General features: G+C 41.9%; 1 protein-coding gene across 1 annotated transcript in view; it reads left to right on the top strand.

Annotated features, from left to right (window-relative positions):
• The first annotated feature begins 633 nt into the window (after positions 1 to 633).
• The window catches only part of RNF150 (ring finger protein 150), a 187,677-nt gene continuing 169,626 nt past the window's right edge, over positions 634 to 18,684 (top strand). The window contains exon 1 of the mRNA XM_074950904.1: positions 634 to 1,396. Within this exon, the coding sequence (XP_074807005.1) occupies positions 937 to 1,396 (460 nt within the window). The 5' untranslated portion in view covers positions 634 to 936. The remainder of the gene's footprint in view (positions 1,397 to 18,684) is intronic.

Here is an 18,684-nt window from a genome sequence, read left to right as displayed (position 1 = left end):
ATTTTTAAAGTCTCTAATCCTAAACTTAAATTTTCTCCCAGACTTTCTGCTAGAGTGGTTTTCAACCTTTGCCATTGGTGGACCCCTAAAAATTTCAAATGGAGGTGCAGACCCCTGGGAAATCTTAGACAGTCTGTGTGCAGCACCCCTGCTCCACAGGCATCAGGTTGAAAACCACTGCTCCAGGGTGACAACCTTTCACAGACCCTGGCTTAGACATAGTCCTTTGCCCCCTCCCCGCAGGGGTCCGCAGACCACGGGTTGAAAGCTACTGCCCTAGAGTCTGGTATTTTCCCCTCCACCGGCTCACAGACTGGTTCTGCCGCTGTCCCGCCTGTCTCCCAGCAGGTGGCGCTGCTGCCCCTCGAAGGCTGAGCGCCATTAAAGCCCAGCCGCAAGGGCTCTTGACATCACGCCAAAGCCCCTCCTGCACGCGCCTCCCCTACCCCCCGCTCCCCCCCAGAGCCAGCATCTCCTCTGGCGAGCCGCCTGTAGAGCTACCCGGCGAGGGGGTGGAGCGGGGGAGGGCGAGAAGCAGCCCCCCCCCCGCTCCATATAGCGAGAACGCCTCCTCCTCAGCCAGCCGGAGCTCCCTTTTGAAGGGGCTCCCACAAGCTCCCGTACAGTTGCAACCACCCCCTGCCCCCAAAGGGAGAGGGAAGCGACCGCAGAGCCGGGCAGGAGCCCGAGGGGGGCGGGGTGGAAAGGGAGAAGAGGGGGAGAGAGCTGCGGAGCGAGGCGCTCAGAGGCAGGGAAAAGCCCCCAGTGAAATGCACTGCAGCTGAGGTTACCCAGCCAGCTTCCCCCCCGCCCCTGCCTCGCGCGGCCGGATCCCAGCAGCGGGAGCGGGAGCAGCCGCCGCCTCCCCCCGAGCAGGCTCCGGTACTCGCTCGCACACGCAGCCGGGCCGGAGGCGAGGGGGGAGGCCGAGGAAGGATGGCAGTGTCTCTGATCCAGGCGTGCCGCAGCCTGGCCCTCTCAACATGGCTGCTCTCCTTCTGCTTCGTGCATCTGCTCTGCCTGGACTTCACGGTGGCCGAGAAAGAGGAGTGGTACACGGCCTTCGTGAACATCACCTACGCCGAGCCGGCGGCCGGCAGCCTGGAGCTGCGCAGCGAGAAGAGCGAGTGCGGGCGCTACGGGGAGCACTCGCCCAAGCAGGATGCCCGGGGCCAGGTGGTGATGACCGCCTCCGCCCACGACCGGCTGGCCTGCGACCCCCACAGCCGCTTCGCCGCCCCGGGCCCGGGCAAGAGCTGGGTGGCGCTGATCCCCAGGGGCAACTGCACGTACAAGGATAAGATCCGGCACGCCGCCGCCCAGAACGCCTCTGCCGTGGTGATCTTCAACGTGGGCTCCAGCAACGCCAACGAGACCATCACCATGCCGCATGCAGGTGCGTGGGAGGGGCGGAGCCCCTAAGGTCTGCCTGCAGAAATCCCTGCCTGGGGGTACGCGGCCCTCCAGCCCGACGCTTTTAAGGCCAGTTTGACCCCTTCGTCCACCCCGCTCGTTAACAGGGACCATGCCTGCTGATACCTAGTGTGGTGTTACAGCAGGCGTCGCTCGCCAGTGCAGGAGTGTGGTGCTTTGTGGAGATGGGGAGGTGGGGGACATTCTCTCCCCAAATATCTGGGCTGAGCTGAGAGCTGGGGTGGGCTGGGCGGACCCTCTTGGTCAGTTTGTGTATCCGTTATCCTGGCCAGGACTTAGCTGCAACTGGGTCCCTCTGACCCCTTCTCCTTTTTGGTTCACGTTTCATTTGTGCATAGAAGATAAGTGTTTTTCTGGGCACCTGTACAGGTCGTAAATACTCTTCTGACTGCTGCCATGGAGAGAAATTGACGGGTTGCCAAGACCTATAAACAATAACATTCAATCTGGTGGAAAAGTTCGAAAGCTGTGAAGTTTTGGCCACTTTTGTGGATTTTATGGGACCTGTGGTCCCTTTATAAGGCAGTTAGGCAGCTGTAAGCATTTTGTTGGATTATTAAGATCCGGTGGCCCATGTCAGGCAGGGGCTGTGGGTGAGACTGAGCTCTTCACGATGTGAAGGATAACATTTATTTCTTAATTATTAAGAGGTTCTGCAAAGTAGGGAATGCAGTGTCTACCATCCATTTTTGCAGTTATTTTCATCTGTGGGACCAAACGTTGTGGAGTATCTGATTTTATGAAATACAGGTGCAGACAGTTGTCTCAAATTATGGTTTCTCATCCTTCCCATGTGTGCCTTCGATGCCTGGAGATGGGTGTTCAAAGAATTAATCAACTTGTGCTATCAGAGAGGGAAGGTAAACATAGCCATCAGAAATAACAGCAAAGCCAGAACAAACACTGGATTGCTATATAATGAAAACATTGTTTTTATAAAAATGTTTGTTTTGAAATTGTTGTTTTAAAGATCAGCTAATCAGATTTATTTTTAGGGACAAAGTCTTCTGTCAGGGGCCACTAGTCTCTTATGCCAAGAGCCTGACTAACATGCCACTTATTAGTGGAATCTCTGGTTTGCAGCCAGTAACTAATCATACCCAGCTCTTTCATGCCAGTTGAATCTTAGTGGTGTTGCGGGTAAATTGGAACATAATTAGGTTACAAAGCATGGATATTTTAATTAAATTTTTGTTTTGCAATCACCTAGCCAGGATGGATGAGAGGTAAAAGAATTCCTTCATTACTAACATTATAATAGTGCAGCTATTGGACAGAACATTTTGAACATCTTGCACTCAGTCCTCTATGAAGAGATTAACTGTTTGTTGGAGCAAAATGATATGCTTTTGAGAGGGTGGATTGGATCAGAAGAAGGTTTTTATGTTTTTTAATCTTGATATTGCTTAGGACTTTTTGTGCCTTTAAAATTAGGAGCTCCTAATAGTCTTAAAACTTCTCAATAAACTGCATATGGTTTAGTTTCTGTTTTGGTTGTACTCCCTATTTAAGTATTGAAGATTATTTAGCAGGCAACATAATAAGAGCTTGACATATAGAAATATAAGCACTCTTAAAGTCAAGCTCAGGGTATTGCAACACAAAATAGGATACACCATTTGTTCCTGTCTAATAAGTTTCTTTAAAACTGCCAACATGTTAAATCAATTAGTGGCTTGCCTGTTTTTAAAGAATGCACTAAGCTGTTTTCCCAGGCAAATAGTGGTTTATTTGGAAACAGTGGTAGTAAAAAAAAAAAAAAAAAAAGATTATTTATTACTGTTTGTGCCCTCTGCTTTCAGAAAAATACTAATACTATATCAGTTAACCTTGGGACACCTTCTTTAATATTACCTGGCACCTTTGCAGCTTATTCAGAAACTCCTTTTCAAGGACTGCTTTGGTTTCCCTTAGAAATGCTACTTTCTTAATCAGGAACACTCAGCCGTGTGATTCTGCCATCCCATAGGCTTAAATGAAATGAAACTTTTAAAAAACATTCTTGTAAACTATGATCAGTCAGACCATTGAGGCCTTGAAGCTAATTTATTTTTCAAATTAAATTCAAAACTCCGTTCTTTCACATTTTCTCAAAAATCAATGAACATTTTAGTTTTGTGATGCTGAAAAACAGTTCACTCTCTTATCTTAGGAAAACCCTGTCCTCTGCACAATTGAAACAGAGGTATTTTAGGGCCAGGCCTATTAAAACAGAAGAAAAATAATTATTAATTAAACATAATTGTAGGGATGTTTTGCTATCTCCTAGATACCTGCCAAGTTGATATCTGAGGAACTAGTGGAAACCCAAGGACTGATTTATCCATACCCTGCATCTGGTGTAATCATTAACACCAAGGCTTGAGTGTAAGAAGGGTATAAAATCATAACTGCTACCAATTTGATTTGTTAGCATTTTACACTCACTTTACTTTGGTGTCAATGATGACACAAGGTGCAGGGCAAGTTGAATTGGGCTTTCAGGCCAGCCATATCTGCTGTGTGTGCTGCAAACACTAAACTCCCATAGTGGGAAAATGAAAAGGTTCCCCCATGGAAAAATGTGGAAACAAAGATGGTTTTGAAGGGCAAGTGAATTCTGGCTTTCCTTATAGCTGTTACCATTTCCTGCTGTATAATGTAGTGGTTCCTGTCCCTCACTAACAAGAAAATGCTTCTAAGAGCAAGCTTTGGTTTTTTAACACATTCTCTTCAGAATGTTTTGGCTTCTTTTTACCCCATTGTTTTCTGTCTCAGTTCCTCTGCTATCATCAGTTTTTCTTACTTGCTGCTTCTCTCCTGCCTTACATGCCCCATCATTTCTTCATCTCTGTTCTCCATTCCACTGTCCCTTATTTCCCCTTCTCCCAATCCCACATCACTTCCTCTTTTCCCAACTGTTTTACACTATTATCTCTCAACTCTTTCCCCCGACCCGAAACTTTTATCTTCTCTCCCTCTAAATTATTGACATAACAAGCATGTGCTGCCTATGCATATTGATGTGCTCTTCCATTGAATCACTAAAATGTGTGTCTACTGTGCCTGCATTCTCCTCTGTAATTCAAGATAATAGTTCCCTCTGATCTTAACAACTATGAGTCAAAATGTGTTAGAAACTGCAAAAGGATATCATTTTGGTATGTAAGAGAGGTGCTTTGAAATAAAACAGGTGTTGAATATGAAACCAGAGCCTATCATGGAGCTATTCCACAAACCCTGAGACTTGTATCTGAAAGTTGTTTTTTTTTTTTTTTGTCTAGTGCCCCATTGCTCCAGACAAAAGTTTAGATTTGCACTGAATTCAAACTCTGTATTGAAATCCTTACTGTCACAGGCCTGATCCAAAGCTCATTGGAAGTCTTCCCACTGATTTCAGGAGGCTTTGGATCAGGCCCCAAGTGAACACCACAGGCATGGCAACTTCAATTCCAGTGAAATGTGCAGAAGGACATGCTGAGGATTTTTTATTTCCTGATGAGTCTGATATTTGGAAAGGAGGGACAAAACTTAAAAGGCCGGTTAGTGAAAGTCTGCTATATATTTTAGCAAAAGGTGTCAAGTTAATGTTCATTCTTCTATTTCTTATTTTTCAAATAAATGTAGAGTTAGTGAAAAGTGCCAGGTTGACAGGCCTGGAGAGTGAAGTCTTCTGTTTATTCACAAAATTGGTAATACTCATGCAAACCTACTCAATCTCTTTTTAATTTACCCTTAATATTTGATATTTGTTTTTTAAAAAAGAAGGATTCAAAATCCCAGATCCAAACTTCATAGCGTTTATAAAGGGCCGGGCCAAACCAAAACCCTAAATGCAAACCATCTTGAACTTGTGTGTTCAAAATTTGGATCCAAATCTGAACTTTCTCAGACCTAAGGAGCGTTTAGGTTTGGCCCATTAACGACTAGGTTGAGCTGCAAATTCTGATCTGAACCTAGCTTTTGGGTTTTGTGTTTGCACCCATCTCTAGTATCTGAAAGTCACAGGTGGTGATCAGCTTTTAGTACCTTTTGATGTGTAAATCTGAAGATTTTTAACCGGTATTAAAATGTAATTTGTTCTTGGGTCATTGGCTACATGTCCATAAACCAAACCTCAGTGAAACAAGGTAGTTTTTTCATGATTACTTGCAGAAATAAAAACTTTCTTGAAGAAAATGTCAGTACTGGTGCTAGCGAGACTCTCCGTATTTGCATTGTAAATTATGAAGATTTTATTAATTGTCTGTTTTAATTTGTATTGGTCTGAAGTACAGTATAGAAGCGATTAGCTGGAATGTGCTTACTTTTCATTTAAATAGTTTGTTTTTAAATTATGGAAGAGCAAAGCATCTAGAATTTCTGCTAGGTTCAGAAGCTTTTATCACTTGTATGAAAAAATGTGTTCATTAAAAGAGATTTTTCCAGGATAGTAATCCATCATGTCAAGTAGGCCTTTGAGTGTCCGCCACCCCTCATTTAAAACAAAATAGCAGTTGTTTAGGTTTGAAAAGCAGCTAGCTGCTGTGCATAATTTTCATAAAATATTATAATCTATGGCAGTCTATACCTAGTGTGAATAAAGTAAATCCAGTTGAAATCAGCATAATTTACAATATTGAACAAATGTCACAATGGGTTCTCTGGTGCCATCAACAGTGTGATACTGCATATGAATGCCTCACAAATTTTGATCTAATCACCACATGTATTTAGAATGTCATAATTGTTCTGAACAGCATATATACATGAGTCAAGTAGTCTGAATTCCACTGTATTCTGCATTTATGGTACATGTCATAACTAATTTTTAGTGTCCTGTTGTATGTGGAAAGTGACATCCAGCTCTCAACAAGAGGGAGGTACTTTTTGGATTTCTGAAATGGCTGTCACAGGTTAGTAATGATTGTCAAAATATTCTGTCTTATAATAAAAGCCAAGTATTATGATCCTTCTTTTCATTAAGAACCTGGGGTGAAATCCTTGTTCCGTTGAAGTCAATAGCAAAACTGGCAGTGACTTCAGTGGAGGCAAAATGTAATCTCTGGTCTCCTGTGCTGGAGTCCCTTTTACTAGATCACTCTTTGGAAGTAACAGTGCTTCTGTCCCACACGCTATCAAGGTCTCTGTCCAGCTATTTCTTTGAATGTGTTTTAGAACATACAGGTAAAGGTACTTTGGACTAGTAATGTGCTTTCTCCTGCTTCCACCTATAATCCTGTATTGTATTAAAACTAAATTTTAGGGCTTGCACAGATATGCAAATTAGAATTCACATACATGATCTGTAGAACAAAAGTAGTATTTGGATTACAGGGAAAACCCTGGCTGGGTATACCATACTTCAAAGAATTTTTGTGAATATTTTTCTGAATACCGTAGTTAAAAGCCTGGAATAAGTATTTGAAATTCTCAGTCTTCTTACTATAAACAGAATTTTCTTGTCTTTAGATGCAATGAATGCTGAAGAGAAGGTTATTCATATTTATTATTTAAAACAAATAATCAAAAACACAAACTGTTTAACTCATATGAAGGCTGTGCCTAAACCAGCAAAGTAAAATATATTTGGAGTCAGGGCTTTCATTCCAGCCTCATTCTTCCTGTGATATTTAGCATTTGCAGCACAATAATAATGTATACTGTGTGTAGGGCCAAATTTTCAGCCACAGTCTCTGATCTTATGCCTGTTTAAAATTTTTTTAAAAATCCTGTGTATCTTTGGTGCAAATATCCGTTTCTGCATGCCAGTCAAGTGATGTCCCAACTACCTGATTTGTATGCACAAATGCCCATTTTTACATTCAGATAATGGCATGCACATTTTTTTGTGAGTGCAAACATTTAGGGACCTGTTTCAGGGGATGCAAACAGAGAGGCTGCAGTTGAAAATGTATTTATTTTTATTTGTTGTTTTACAACTGACCTTTAACATTGCAGTAAGCTGTAGCTCACGAAAGCTTATGCTCAAATAAATCTGATAGGTGCCACAAGTGCTCTAAGGTGCCACAAGTACTCCTTTTCTTTTTTAGTAAGATAGTTAATTATTTATGCTTTGTGTGTTTTGGGTCTGGATTTTAAAGCTTTTGCTGGATTTTAGATAGTCTATTGAACTCAGTACAAATATTTCTGAGAATATTCACATTAAATATATATAAGATGTTGAGTGGATTTACGGTTGGATTTTCAAAAGTGCCTGAGTTAGGGGGATAAGTCCCACTGTCTTTCTGTGGGACTTGTGCTCCTAAATCACTTAGGGATATTAGAAAATACTTACTTTAATGAGCACTAAAAGTGGGGTCCATAATGTCTGGCTTGAGCTAAGCAGGGCCGTCCTTACCCATACGCAAAGTACGTAGCTGTGTGGGGCACCTGTGTGCTGCTCCAGCCCCTGCTCCGGCTCTTCCCCAGGACCCCTGCCCCTGCTGTGCCCTAGTCCCGCCTCTTCCTGCCACTGCTCCGCCCAGCCCTGCCCCCACTCCCCTGCAGACTCCAGAAGTGGTCGGACCTGCACTCACCGGTAAGTCAGCCACCCGGCCCCAGCCTGCTCTGCTCCCCTGGTTCCCAGCCGTGCCACCGGCGAGTGCTGGTTTCCCCCCAAGCCTGGGAGCCAGGGGAGCAGAGCAGGCTGGGGCTGGGTCACTCCACTTCCTGCAGGAAGTGGCCAGGCCCCTCCCCATCGCCCACGGAGGCCTGGGCACAGCCCACCCCCGTGTGGGGGCTGCGTAGGGCACCAAAATAGCTAGGGACGGCCCTGGAGCTAAGCATAGTGCAAATAGGTACTGTACAAACTTCCCTACTCAGTTCTGCCAGTGAACCTCACTCCTGACTTACAGCTCTCCTAGTATTCCAGTTTGGGGCTTCTCTTTAGCAGAGGCTGTCACTTATGTCTAATTGTGAGGTGTCTTTGTGATGTAGACAGCTAGTGCCAAATTCATCCCTGTGTAACTCAAAGGGTTATAACAGGAATGAGTTTGGTGTTCTCTTCCTAGTCTCCATAGTCCAAACTAACTTTAATCACTACTCTATGTTCCCAGAGGTGAAAAAACTACTCCTTTAATCTATTGCAACCCAGAACCCTATGGATAAAATTCATTGCTCCCTGTTGCTCCAACATTTTCCCCAATTTTTCCATAAGAACAGCCGTACTGGATCAGACCAAAGATCCGTCTAGCCCAGTATCCTGTCTTCCAATAGTGGCCAATGTCAGGTGCCCCAGAGGGAATGAACAGAACAGGTAATCATCAAGTGATCCATTCCTTGTTGCCCATTCCCAACTTCTGGCAAACAGAGGCTAGGGACACCATCCCTGCCCATCCTGGCTAATAGCCATTGATGGACCCATCCTCCATGAATTTCCCAAGAAAATAGATTTTTTTTTCTGACTTACTGAGAACTTGCCTCTCATTTTAATTTGGATCTTTTATCTTACACTAATGGTGTGAGCACCTGATCCAAAACCCATTGAACTCTATGAGAAGATTCCCACTGAATTCAATGGGATTTGGATTAGGCCCTGAGAGAGCGTCTGGTCAGTTCATTAAAGTAGTAAGCTCACTGAGGGATAGTTTGTAACTTTTATTGACCCAAACTTTACTAACCGATTGACTTCTTTCCTCCTTTTCACCCTTCCGTTATCTGAGGCCCTGTGTTAGCTGTTGTGCAGAATCGTGCTTGCACAGTTACTAGGTTCTGTATATTATATGTAGTTTATCCAAGAGAAATCACTTCCTTTGCAATGAAACTACATTAGCATTTGTTCTAACCTCTTGTCATTAATCTTGTATTCCATTTTGGTATACTGGCCTTGAGAGGATGGCTTACAGTTACAGCAGTAGTTCATTGTTTGTTTGTTTGTTTGTTCTAGTCCCATTGGTATTTTGGCATTAAAATGATATTTGCTAATTAGAGTTGTTATGATATTATGGCAATGCAGTCTGTCACTATTGTGTTAACACAGATGCAGCTCATTAACTCATGCAGATATATGTCTGCAGTGACTCCACCTCCCACACCCCCATTTGCAGTACATCTGCATGCGTTACCACTGGAATGTTTTAACAGAAGAAGCAAAAATGAAGCTGCGTAAAAGTTGGCACTGGGGGAGGGGGCTTGCTTTCCTTATAATAGAAAAGGGACGCCATTTTCAAATGTCACAAAAGGACTGAATGAGTCCATTATTTTGCCCAGTTGATTTGTCAGACAATGTAGTGCATTGTCATGCAAGAAGCCTGAGTTTCAAATGACCTCTAGCTCCTTATACCCTGAGCCAGCCTTGTGAAGACTCATTATGAGGGATAGCCCTGTTTAATGCTTTTCCACATTCCAATACCTTCCACCTACCTGCACAGAAACCATATTCGTTTCAGACAAGGCCTATTTCTGCCCTGTCAGCTGTATCCAGGTGCTAGGTACTTGGCTGCTTATTTGGTACAGAAGGAGTGTACAATAAAATCATTGAATCATAGAAAAGACCCATTAGTTCATGTAATCTGTCCCCTTGCGAATGCAGGATTGTTCCTTACAGTATATAATCTAGTGCTTTAAAAAAACCAAACAAACGCCCCAAAAATTTCCTGATTTATCTGACTGTGCAGGTGGTCTATGGGAACATCCAGGAAAGAGTTCAGTGCTTTTATTGCCATTGTCTATCCCAACTGTCTGCTATGCAGACAAAATATTTGTCTTTTTTCTCTTGCTCTTGCAGTATTACATGTTAGCAATATACTATCGTTCTGTGTGGGGGTTTTTTGTTTTTTTTTAATAATACCTTCAGTAGTCTGTGGACAATGGCACTTTAAATCTCTGACCATTTTTCTATTGCGACTATGTGTCTTTGTTACAACAATACCTTTAAAACATGAAGATTGGATACAGCTGTCTCATTGTGTACACTTCTTGGGTTTGTATAGAATGGTTAGCTTTCCCCTCTCATGCCTTTTTAAAGTTTGATTCATTTTTACAGTTTTACTCAGTTATATCTGACTTCATGAGCTAGGCAGTCTCCTTTCCCACTAATCCTTTCCTCCCCACATCTATAAGTAACCTCTCGTCTCCCTTTAAGTGAATCTTGACATGTCCATATATTCTTTGTTTGTCTACCTTGTCATTTCTCTCTCTTCCCCCCCCCCCCCCTTTTGGTCTTTTTTTCCCTCAGTCTCATTTTTTCTTCCTCCTTCTGTCGTCACTCTGTGCTCTGCAGCTTTTCTTTTTCTCCCTTTTTTGCTTGTCATTTCTTCATTGCTCTGATCTGTCATACATCTTTCTTTTTCTCTCCCCTTTTTTTCTCATTCATTTATCTGTGTGCTCTGTACTTCCATTTCCTCTTCTTGTTCATTCTCTCTCTCTCTCCCTCTCCCTCTCCCTCTCCTTCTTCCCCCTTCCCCGTCTCTACAGCCAGGTTAACATCAACAAGCAAAGGCTAATGCTTTATACATGGAGCGGTCTGTAAGATTGTGTGAGCCTAATCTTTGTCAGTTTCCCTTTGCAGCTGATTCTAAGTTTAAAGAGCTTCTGTTTGGTGCTGGTGGTGATACTAATTGATGATTTTCTCTTGGCCATGGACACGAGCCATACATCCATATTCATGTTCGTTACTCCTGGGGGAGTTTTGCGCCACTGTGGTGTGCAGAATTTTGCAGAATTACCTATTTCCCTGCAGATTTTCTGGCCTCCACTAGGGCCTGCTGGACTCTGCAGAGTCCAGCTCGCAGTGAGCAGAGTGCCCAACCTGATGGGGTTGGAGGCTGCCTGCTCTTTGATCCTTATTCTCCCGAGGATGGGCGAGGACCTGGGAGACCCAGCCAGCTCTGGCATAGGGTGAGGAAGGGCAGTACTGCACCACATTATGACCCCTGGCAGGACCGTAAAGAAGCTGCGTGGAGTAAAGGCTTTGGGGGGCTGGTGTCTGGGGCTGCCCCATGGCTGGGCTCTGGGGGGGCAGGGAGGAGAATGCTGGTGTCTGGGACTGGGGGTGCCCTGTGGCTTGCCTCGCGGGGGAAGGGAGTGTAGGTGTCTGGGCTTGGAGGGTACCACACAGCTCCCTCCATCACCTCCCTGGGTTGTTGTAGGAGTTTCTTTAACTCTCTACTCATGGGGGAATCTTTTTTGCTGTTGTCTGTATTGTTGACATACTTGATGACAGGTATTTTGAAATTTTTTTAAATAATTGAAACTGAAGTGATTATATTGTGTTGTTTTGACAAATAAAATATGCAGAATTTTGCAGAATTTTTAATTTTTTGGTGCTGAATTCCCCCCAGGAGTAGTTACTGAATTTTTCCTCAGCATCTGATATGGTCAGCCATGGAATCCTGATGCCTCATCTCAGAAATGTGATAGTGGTTAGTGGGTTCACGCTAAGATTACTTCAGTCATTCCTTTCAGACTATGCTCGGATGTCTGTCACAGCTCCCTGCTCCTCCATTGCCAGAACTCTTACCTATCTAGGCCTGCAAGGATCCATATCGGCCTCTATCTTGTTCAAAATCTATATAAAGCCAATAGAGAAAATTGTTATACAGTTCAGCATAAAATACCAAAGATATCACACTCAGTTCTGCATCACCCTTCTATCAAATGCAAATAGCACTGTCTCCAAGTTGTTCAAAGGTCTGGCTAAGATGATTAATAGATGAGGAGCAACTGCATAAAGCTGAATCTTGTAGAGATGAGACTATATTTGTAGGGAGGTGGAAGCTGTTAAAATATCTTGTAATCTCTAACATACCTACAGTAGAATTGAATACATAATATTTGAGTTGGGGAAATATAAAACCTCTCAACTAATCCATGTGTCATCCCCTCCTCTTTTCACTTTCCTCCTGGCTCTTGTTCCTTGCCTCAATGCCATTGCTCTGTTCCTATCCCCATATACCTTTCTCCTGTTCTTATCCCTTGCTCCATGTCTCTTCTTGCCACTTATCAAATAATTTTACAAACTGAGGGACGATATTGCTATTGGTATAGGGTGCCTGTCTGATTTTCCGCCTAGAGTTGTAAGTTTTCTTTGGCAGTATTCAGTCTGCTGCTGAAACTCTGTCTCTTTGGTCGGCCTGTGCAGTGGGGAAAGTTGCATTGATGAGAATATGGCATGAGTAGATCCAATGGTGGCATGGAAAGCTTCCACCATTGTAGTAAGGGATGTTTCTACACAATGTTTTCCCTTCTAGTTACAATCTATTTTGTCATGTGGCAGTCAAGGACCTTGAAAGTATATAGACCCTTGTCCAGCAATTATACTTATTTTCTTCTCCCACCACCATGACCTAGCAGCCTTGCTTCTTAGACTAAAACTAACGTGTGCTATCAACAAATCTCTTAATATCCAGTGATTCTCTTTTTTTATTACAAGAATACCAATCTGCTACTATTCATTACTGCTTATTATTATTCATTCTTTACTGCTATCCAACCATGCTCCCCAAAAGTCGTCTTTTTGCCACCTTTGTTCTTACAATCAGAAATGATTTCAGATGCAGTACATAACATGGCTAATAGCCAGTTTTTAAGAAGAGTTGTATTATTTTCACTATGTTGAATGGAGGAGGGTGAACTAGTGAAGGCCATTTTTCTGTAAGATGGAATAGGTATTACCTGGCTTCTAGATGGGCATGACCTCTCCTTTCTTGTCTTTTTTTGATAGTCAAAGGGCTTTTATTTCTATTATCCTCTCTGTGTAACTATATATTCTGTTCTTTTAGACTTCATGTGAGTAGAGTCATAAAAATAATACTGTTAGTGCTGAATTTTAGCATCTAATGTCAGTCACTTAGTGATTCTTTTACATACCTGACATGAAGGTTTGTGAAATTTATTATTTAGGTTTCGGCCAATGTGTTGCTTAATCAGTATAGTGGATTGTGCTGTTAGCCAATTCAAGGTGATTATCCTGGGTCATAGTCCAAGTATGATTTGTGCCTATTAAGGTATCTTTAAAGGTAACAGTGCTAAGTTTTAACTTTTTATTGCAAAGTTGTCTGTGACCCAGTAAGGTTATATACACTAATTAGACCCATATATGAACTAGCCTGCAAAGTAGAAGTTACTAGACGCACGTACATCAATAAACACACTGGGCTGTCCAGTAGTGCTGATTTGTGCAATGAGGTACAACATACGTGGTATTTCACTAAGACAGAGTCCAAAGTCTTTTACTGTCATTATGAAACAGGTGTCTTAAAATAAATTTAAAAATGAATATTAAAATTGACTCACTCTTTTGGTGCCATGTTAGTGAGTTTCTGTGGTACTTTGTGCATTTTAGAATATTCACATTAAATTTTTAAATATCTATTTAATGTTGATTAGGAAACTTGTTGGTGATTCTTGCTGAAAGCCCCAATTCAGGAACGTGTTCATGTTCAGGAAAGCTCTTGCACACATGCTTAACTTCAAGCACATGCTTAGTTCCCGTTAAGTAGGCACATACTTAAAGTTAAGTATGTGCTATTTTCCTGAATTGGAACCTAAGTGGTTAAAAATGGTTTTCATGGAAAAAATTTACTCTAAGGCAAGAAGCAAAAGTGTCTATTAGCCTAGAGCATTGTTATTACCATTGTAAACATGGGAGCATCCTTATGTTGTTGTAATGTGATCAACATCTTCTCTGTCCAGTGATCTCGTTGACTATTTTAAATCATAGGGCTAGAAGGGACTGCAAGGGTCATCTAGTCTACCCCCCTGCCAAGATGCACGTTTGTTGTGTATAAATCATCCAAGTCAGATGACTATTCAGTCTCTTTTTGAAAACCTCCAGTGAAGGAGCTTCCATGACTTCCCTAGGCAGTTTGTTCCATTGTCCTACTATTCTTACAGTTTTCCCTGAGATTTAATCTAAATCTGCTATGCTGTAGTTTGAACCCATTGCCTCTTGTCCTGTCCTGTCCTCTATGGCACGAGAGAACAATTTTTCTCCATATTTTTTATGGCAGCCTTTTAAGTATTAAAGACTGCTATCACCTTCTCCCTTAATCGCCTCTTTTTCAAACTAAACCTAACCAGTTCCTTCAGTCTTTGCTCGAATGGCTTGCTTTCCATCCTTTTGATCATCTTTGTCACTCACCTCTGGATCCTTTCCAGGTTTCTCTACATCCTTTCTGCACAGCGGTAACCAAAATTGGAGATCAGCTGAGGGCTGACCAAAGCCGAGTAGAGTGGTACCAGTCAGTGAGATGCTGTTGCACAAAAAAAAATTAAAAATTGGGGGGAAAAAAAAAAAGCCACGCAAATGCAATTTCAGGTTGCATTAATAGGTGATACCTCCTGTGGCTTGCATGCTATACCTCTGTTAATGCAACCTGAAATTGCATTTGTGTGGCTTTTTTTTTTAAATTTTTTATTTATTTTGTGCAACAGCATCTCACTGACTCATGTTGAGGTTGTAATTCACCACAACTCCCACATCTTTCTCAGCAATGCTGCTGCCAACCCAGTTGTCCCCCATTTTTGTATTTGTGCATTTGGTTTTTCTTTCCTAAGTGTGACACTTTACATTTGTTGAAATTTCATTTTGTTGTCTATAGCCAGTTCTTCAGTTGATCAAGATCCCTTTTGAACTTAACTCTGTCGTCCTAAGTGTTTTGCAACCCTACCCTCCACCCCAGCTTTGTGTCTTCTGCAGATTTGATCAGTATGCGCTCTATTCCTACATCCAGAACAGATCCCCATGGAACCCCTCTTGACACCTCCTTCCAATCTGATATCATTCCTTAATAGTTACTCTTTGACCAATTGTGTATCTATTTAATGATCGTTCTACCAAGCCTGCATTTTTTCCAGCTTGCTTGTGAGAATGTCGTGTGGGACCGTGTCACTGATCTGAACTGGCTGATGCTTTCAGAACTCCCTCCCGTTCCATATTCCAATGATAAATAAATGTCTGCCTCAACTTCTTCCTGGCCATGCTCTGCAGTCTTCTCAATACCTGTCACTCCTCTTCCTTTCCCTTGCGGGATGATTAACTTAACAGACCTCTGCTCACATGCACGCTCATACATTTTTAAAGTTAAGTTGTATTTAATATCTGGGGCCAGAGGTGCACTGAGTGTCAATGGTAGATGAGGAAAGAAGAGGTAAACCAGGTGTTGTGTGCAAATGGATTTGAGAGCAGTGCCCAACCAAATCAGAGTAATTCATAGTAGTCAGTCAGAATGGAGAAGTTTGCATAATAGGAAAAAAACCATACAGTGGTCATATTCTCTTACTAATAGGAGAATTGCATAATTGAGAAATATACATGTATTTAAGGCTTATCAATTGTACAGTATCCCTACACCTTGAATGGTTGAGCCAATTCCATTTTCAGTATAATTTTAAATGTTTGCTGATTTTTGCTTTACTGGTTACAACCCTTCCCCTTCCCTGGTGACCCCATCGGTATGTCAGCTTCACTTTGTATTGAGAAATTCAAGTGGAGGCTGCTTAATGTGCCTGATTGTATACATCAATTCTAAACGGCACTAACTCTCTGATTTGGCAGTGGATGATTTAGTTGAGGCATGTGAACAGAGGATGCTGACTGGCGTATGATCAGAGGAAGGAAAATTGACAAATATGCCATACATTAAATATTCATATTCATTGTTTAAATACCATATTTACTTACAGAAATTAATCTGGAGCTAAGTTACAGGGCACAAGATTATATTTGCTATTCTGGTATTTTAAATTTGTCCACATAAGAGTTTTATAGCACAGGAAGACATGCCAGTCTAGCCAATAGTGCTGATTAATGAACACCTTAGGTGGCTTAAGTCTTGTACCTCCAGTGCCCTGGAGACATGTATGCATCAGCAAGAGCCCAATTCTAAGAAATGCTCAGCCTCCTCAATGCAAATTAACTTCAGTAGGAGATGGGGGTACTCAGCACCTTTTTGGGGATGCTCAGCACCTTGCAGGATTAGACCCCAGTGTGTGTCCTCAGGTTTTATTAAAGGAGACACATCATTAGAACCCACCCTTCAGAGAATTACTGCAGTTTTGATTAATTTGAAGATTAACCTGGTGTTCATGCTGTTACCCTAAAGCAATACAAACTTGTTTTTAATTCCACTATTTATGATTGCATAGTAAGTCTGTCTTCAAATGAATAATACTTTTTGCAGTCAACAAAATAATTGTAACTTACTTGTTTTCAGTCATTAGTATTGTAATGTCTGTATCAGAAAAGAAGATAAAATAGGCAGTGCTTAAGTACCCTGGATAAACAACAAATGGATCATGCCTTGTACTTGTGATAAAGTTTCATTATACAGACTTGTCTTTTTGGAATGTTCAGGATGTCATGAAGTTTTAACTGAGGAGATAGCTTTGGTGCCCCATTGTCACAACTGCTTTGAAGAGGAGCACAAGCAAACTGCTACAGAGCATTATAGGAAGTTCCATTAATGTCTTGAGTGGGATTACTTGTAGCTATTCACCTGTTGGAAGAAGGGTTCCCAATCTGGCCCAAAGTGATGATAATCATTATGTGGCCAATGTATAATTTGATTGTCGCACTGTCTGGAGTGGCTCTCAATTGTGAGTGTCAGCCTCAGGGCAGACACCTCAACTGATGGTATGTTCTATAATTAGATTTTACCAACCTAGTGCCAAATATGAACTCCTAAAGTTTTACAATAGTCTTATAACAGAGTCACAGATAAACTGCAGTACATGAGGTGCTATCTTGCAGTCCAGGCAAAAGATGGGCTATGTGGTAAATGGTCACTTACACCAAAAATCACAACAATATTCAGGTTACTTCCAGTCCTAAGAGGCCAATCACTCACCCAGGTCAACCTGCATCCTAAATCTCACACCGAAGACCACACTGGTAGCCAATTCTATAGTAAACTAACTAAAGGTTTATTAGCAAAGAAAAAGGAATAAGAGTTATTGAGAGGTAAGAGCAGGTAAAATATATGTACAGGTGAATCTCAGTCTCTAATTTCAAAAGGTAGCAGTGATCTAGTAATCTGCCAGTTTCCCAAAATTATTTTTGGACTACCCGGAGTAACCCTGTGGGTCTCCGTCTTCAGTTATTCTGCCCTGTTAGAATCCAGAGGTGAAGAATTTTTAACTTGTGTCCATACTTATAGCTTCTTCTCACAGAAAAACAAGTTGACACTGGCTACCTATGTGCATTCTTTGGTGATGGAGAGAGAGGAATGGATTAGAGTCTTTGATCTCTGATCATCATACAGAATGACCATTGCTTTTCAATGTGCAGGAATTAGCACCTTCCTGCTATAGTCCTTCATTTGCATTACACAAGGCTTATTTCTGTTTGATGGGTTACTTAATTACAGGAGTATATACTATGCAAATGTTTGTTGTTGCATTATAACATGGGGCATAGTTGAGTGAGAACAATACATGCAGCATCCTACAAGCATGTTATAAAACACTGAACACATTCTTATGAACTTAACAGCTAATATTTTGGTAATGCCAACACACAGGTAAGCAAGACTGGCTTCCAGCTATGTATTTGTAAGTGTTCAGTGAGGCCTGAGGCCTTGGCATGACCTGGCACCTAGTTTGCCAGCGTCACAATTATGTCACTTCATTTTCTTCCCACGTAAGTGCTTGAGTTCTGTAGGTGACATAAGTACGTTGCTGCCACTGGTTTGTGAAAAAAAGTTTTCTGGTTTTTGGAACTTCCGTATAGCTAACATCTTGTTTGCAAGAGATCCATGGCTATTGCATCAAATGGACTGAATTCAAGCATTACTGCAGGGAGAATCTGAAAAAGCCTTGTTTGGAAGATGTACAAGTCTGCCAGGTGACCATTATGAACAGTGAGCAGATAACCACACAACAGCTGTAAGGAACACTGCTGTCAGCCAAAAGTCATAGTTCAGAGAAAATGTTTTCAAATTTCAAGCAGGCGCTAGCTGAGTACACTACAGAGCAGATGTATGCTATATTTGGAGCAAGCGAGCAGTATAGCTTTCACACCATTCCTCACTGACTGATCTACTAAGAAGAAATTGCAAGGACCTCCTTGTCAAAGGAGAAATGTTTCTGAGGTATCGGTCAGAGGAATGGCTACAAATTAAGAGTAGTGGAACACAATGAAAATTTGGAATCTAAATTCTATATTGTCTGAATTAATATGACCCATTGTTTCAATGCCTTCAATTTGAAAAGAGTCCTAGAACAGAAGAAAAGGGGTATAACTAAAATAATTAGACTGGAGGTGAACAACTACCTACTTCCAATCTGACCAAATTAAAATGGCCTTTAGTACAGTCTAAACATATTGCAAACAGCTGTGTAGCTGGTAGA

This window comes from Natator depressus, chromosome 4 (assembly GCF_965152275.1).
Source record: "Natator depressus isolate rNatDep1 chromosome 4, rNatDep2.hap1, whole genome shotgun sequence".
Taxonomy (NCBI): Eukaryota; Metazoa; Chordata; order Testudines; family Cheloniidae; genus Natator; species Natator depressus.
This window is presented reverse-complemented; position numbering and strand designations above follow the sequence as displayed.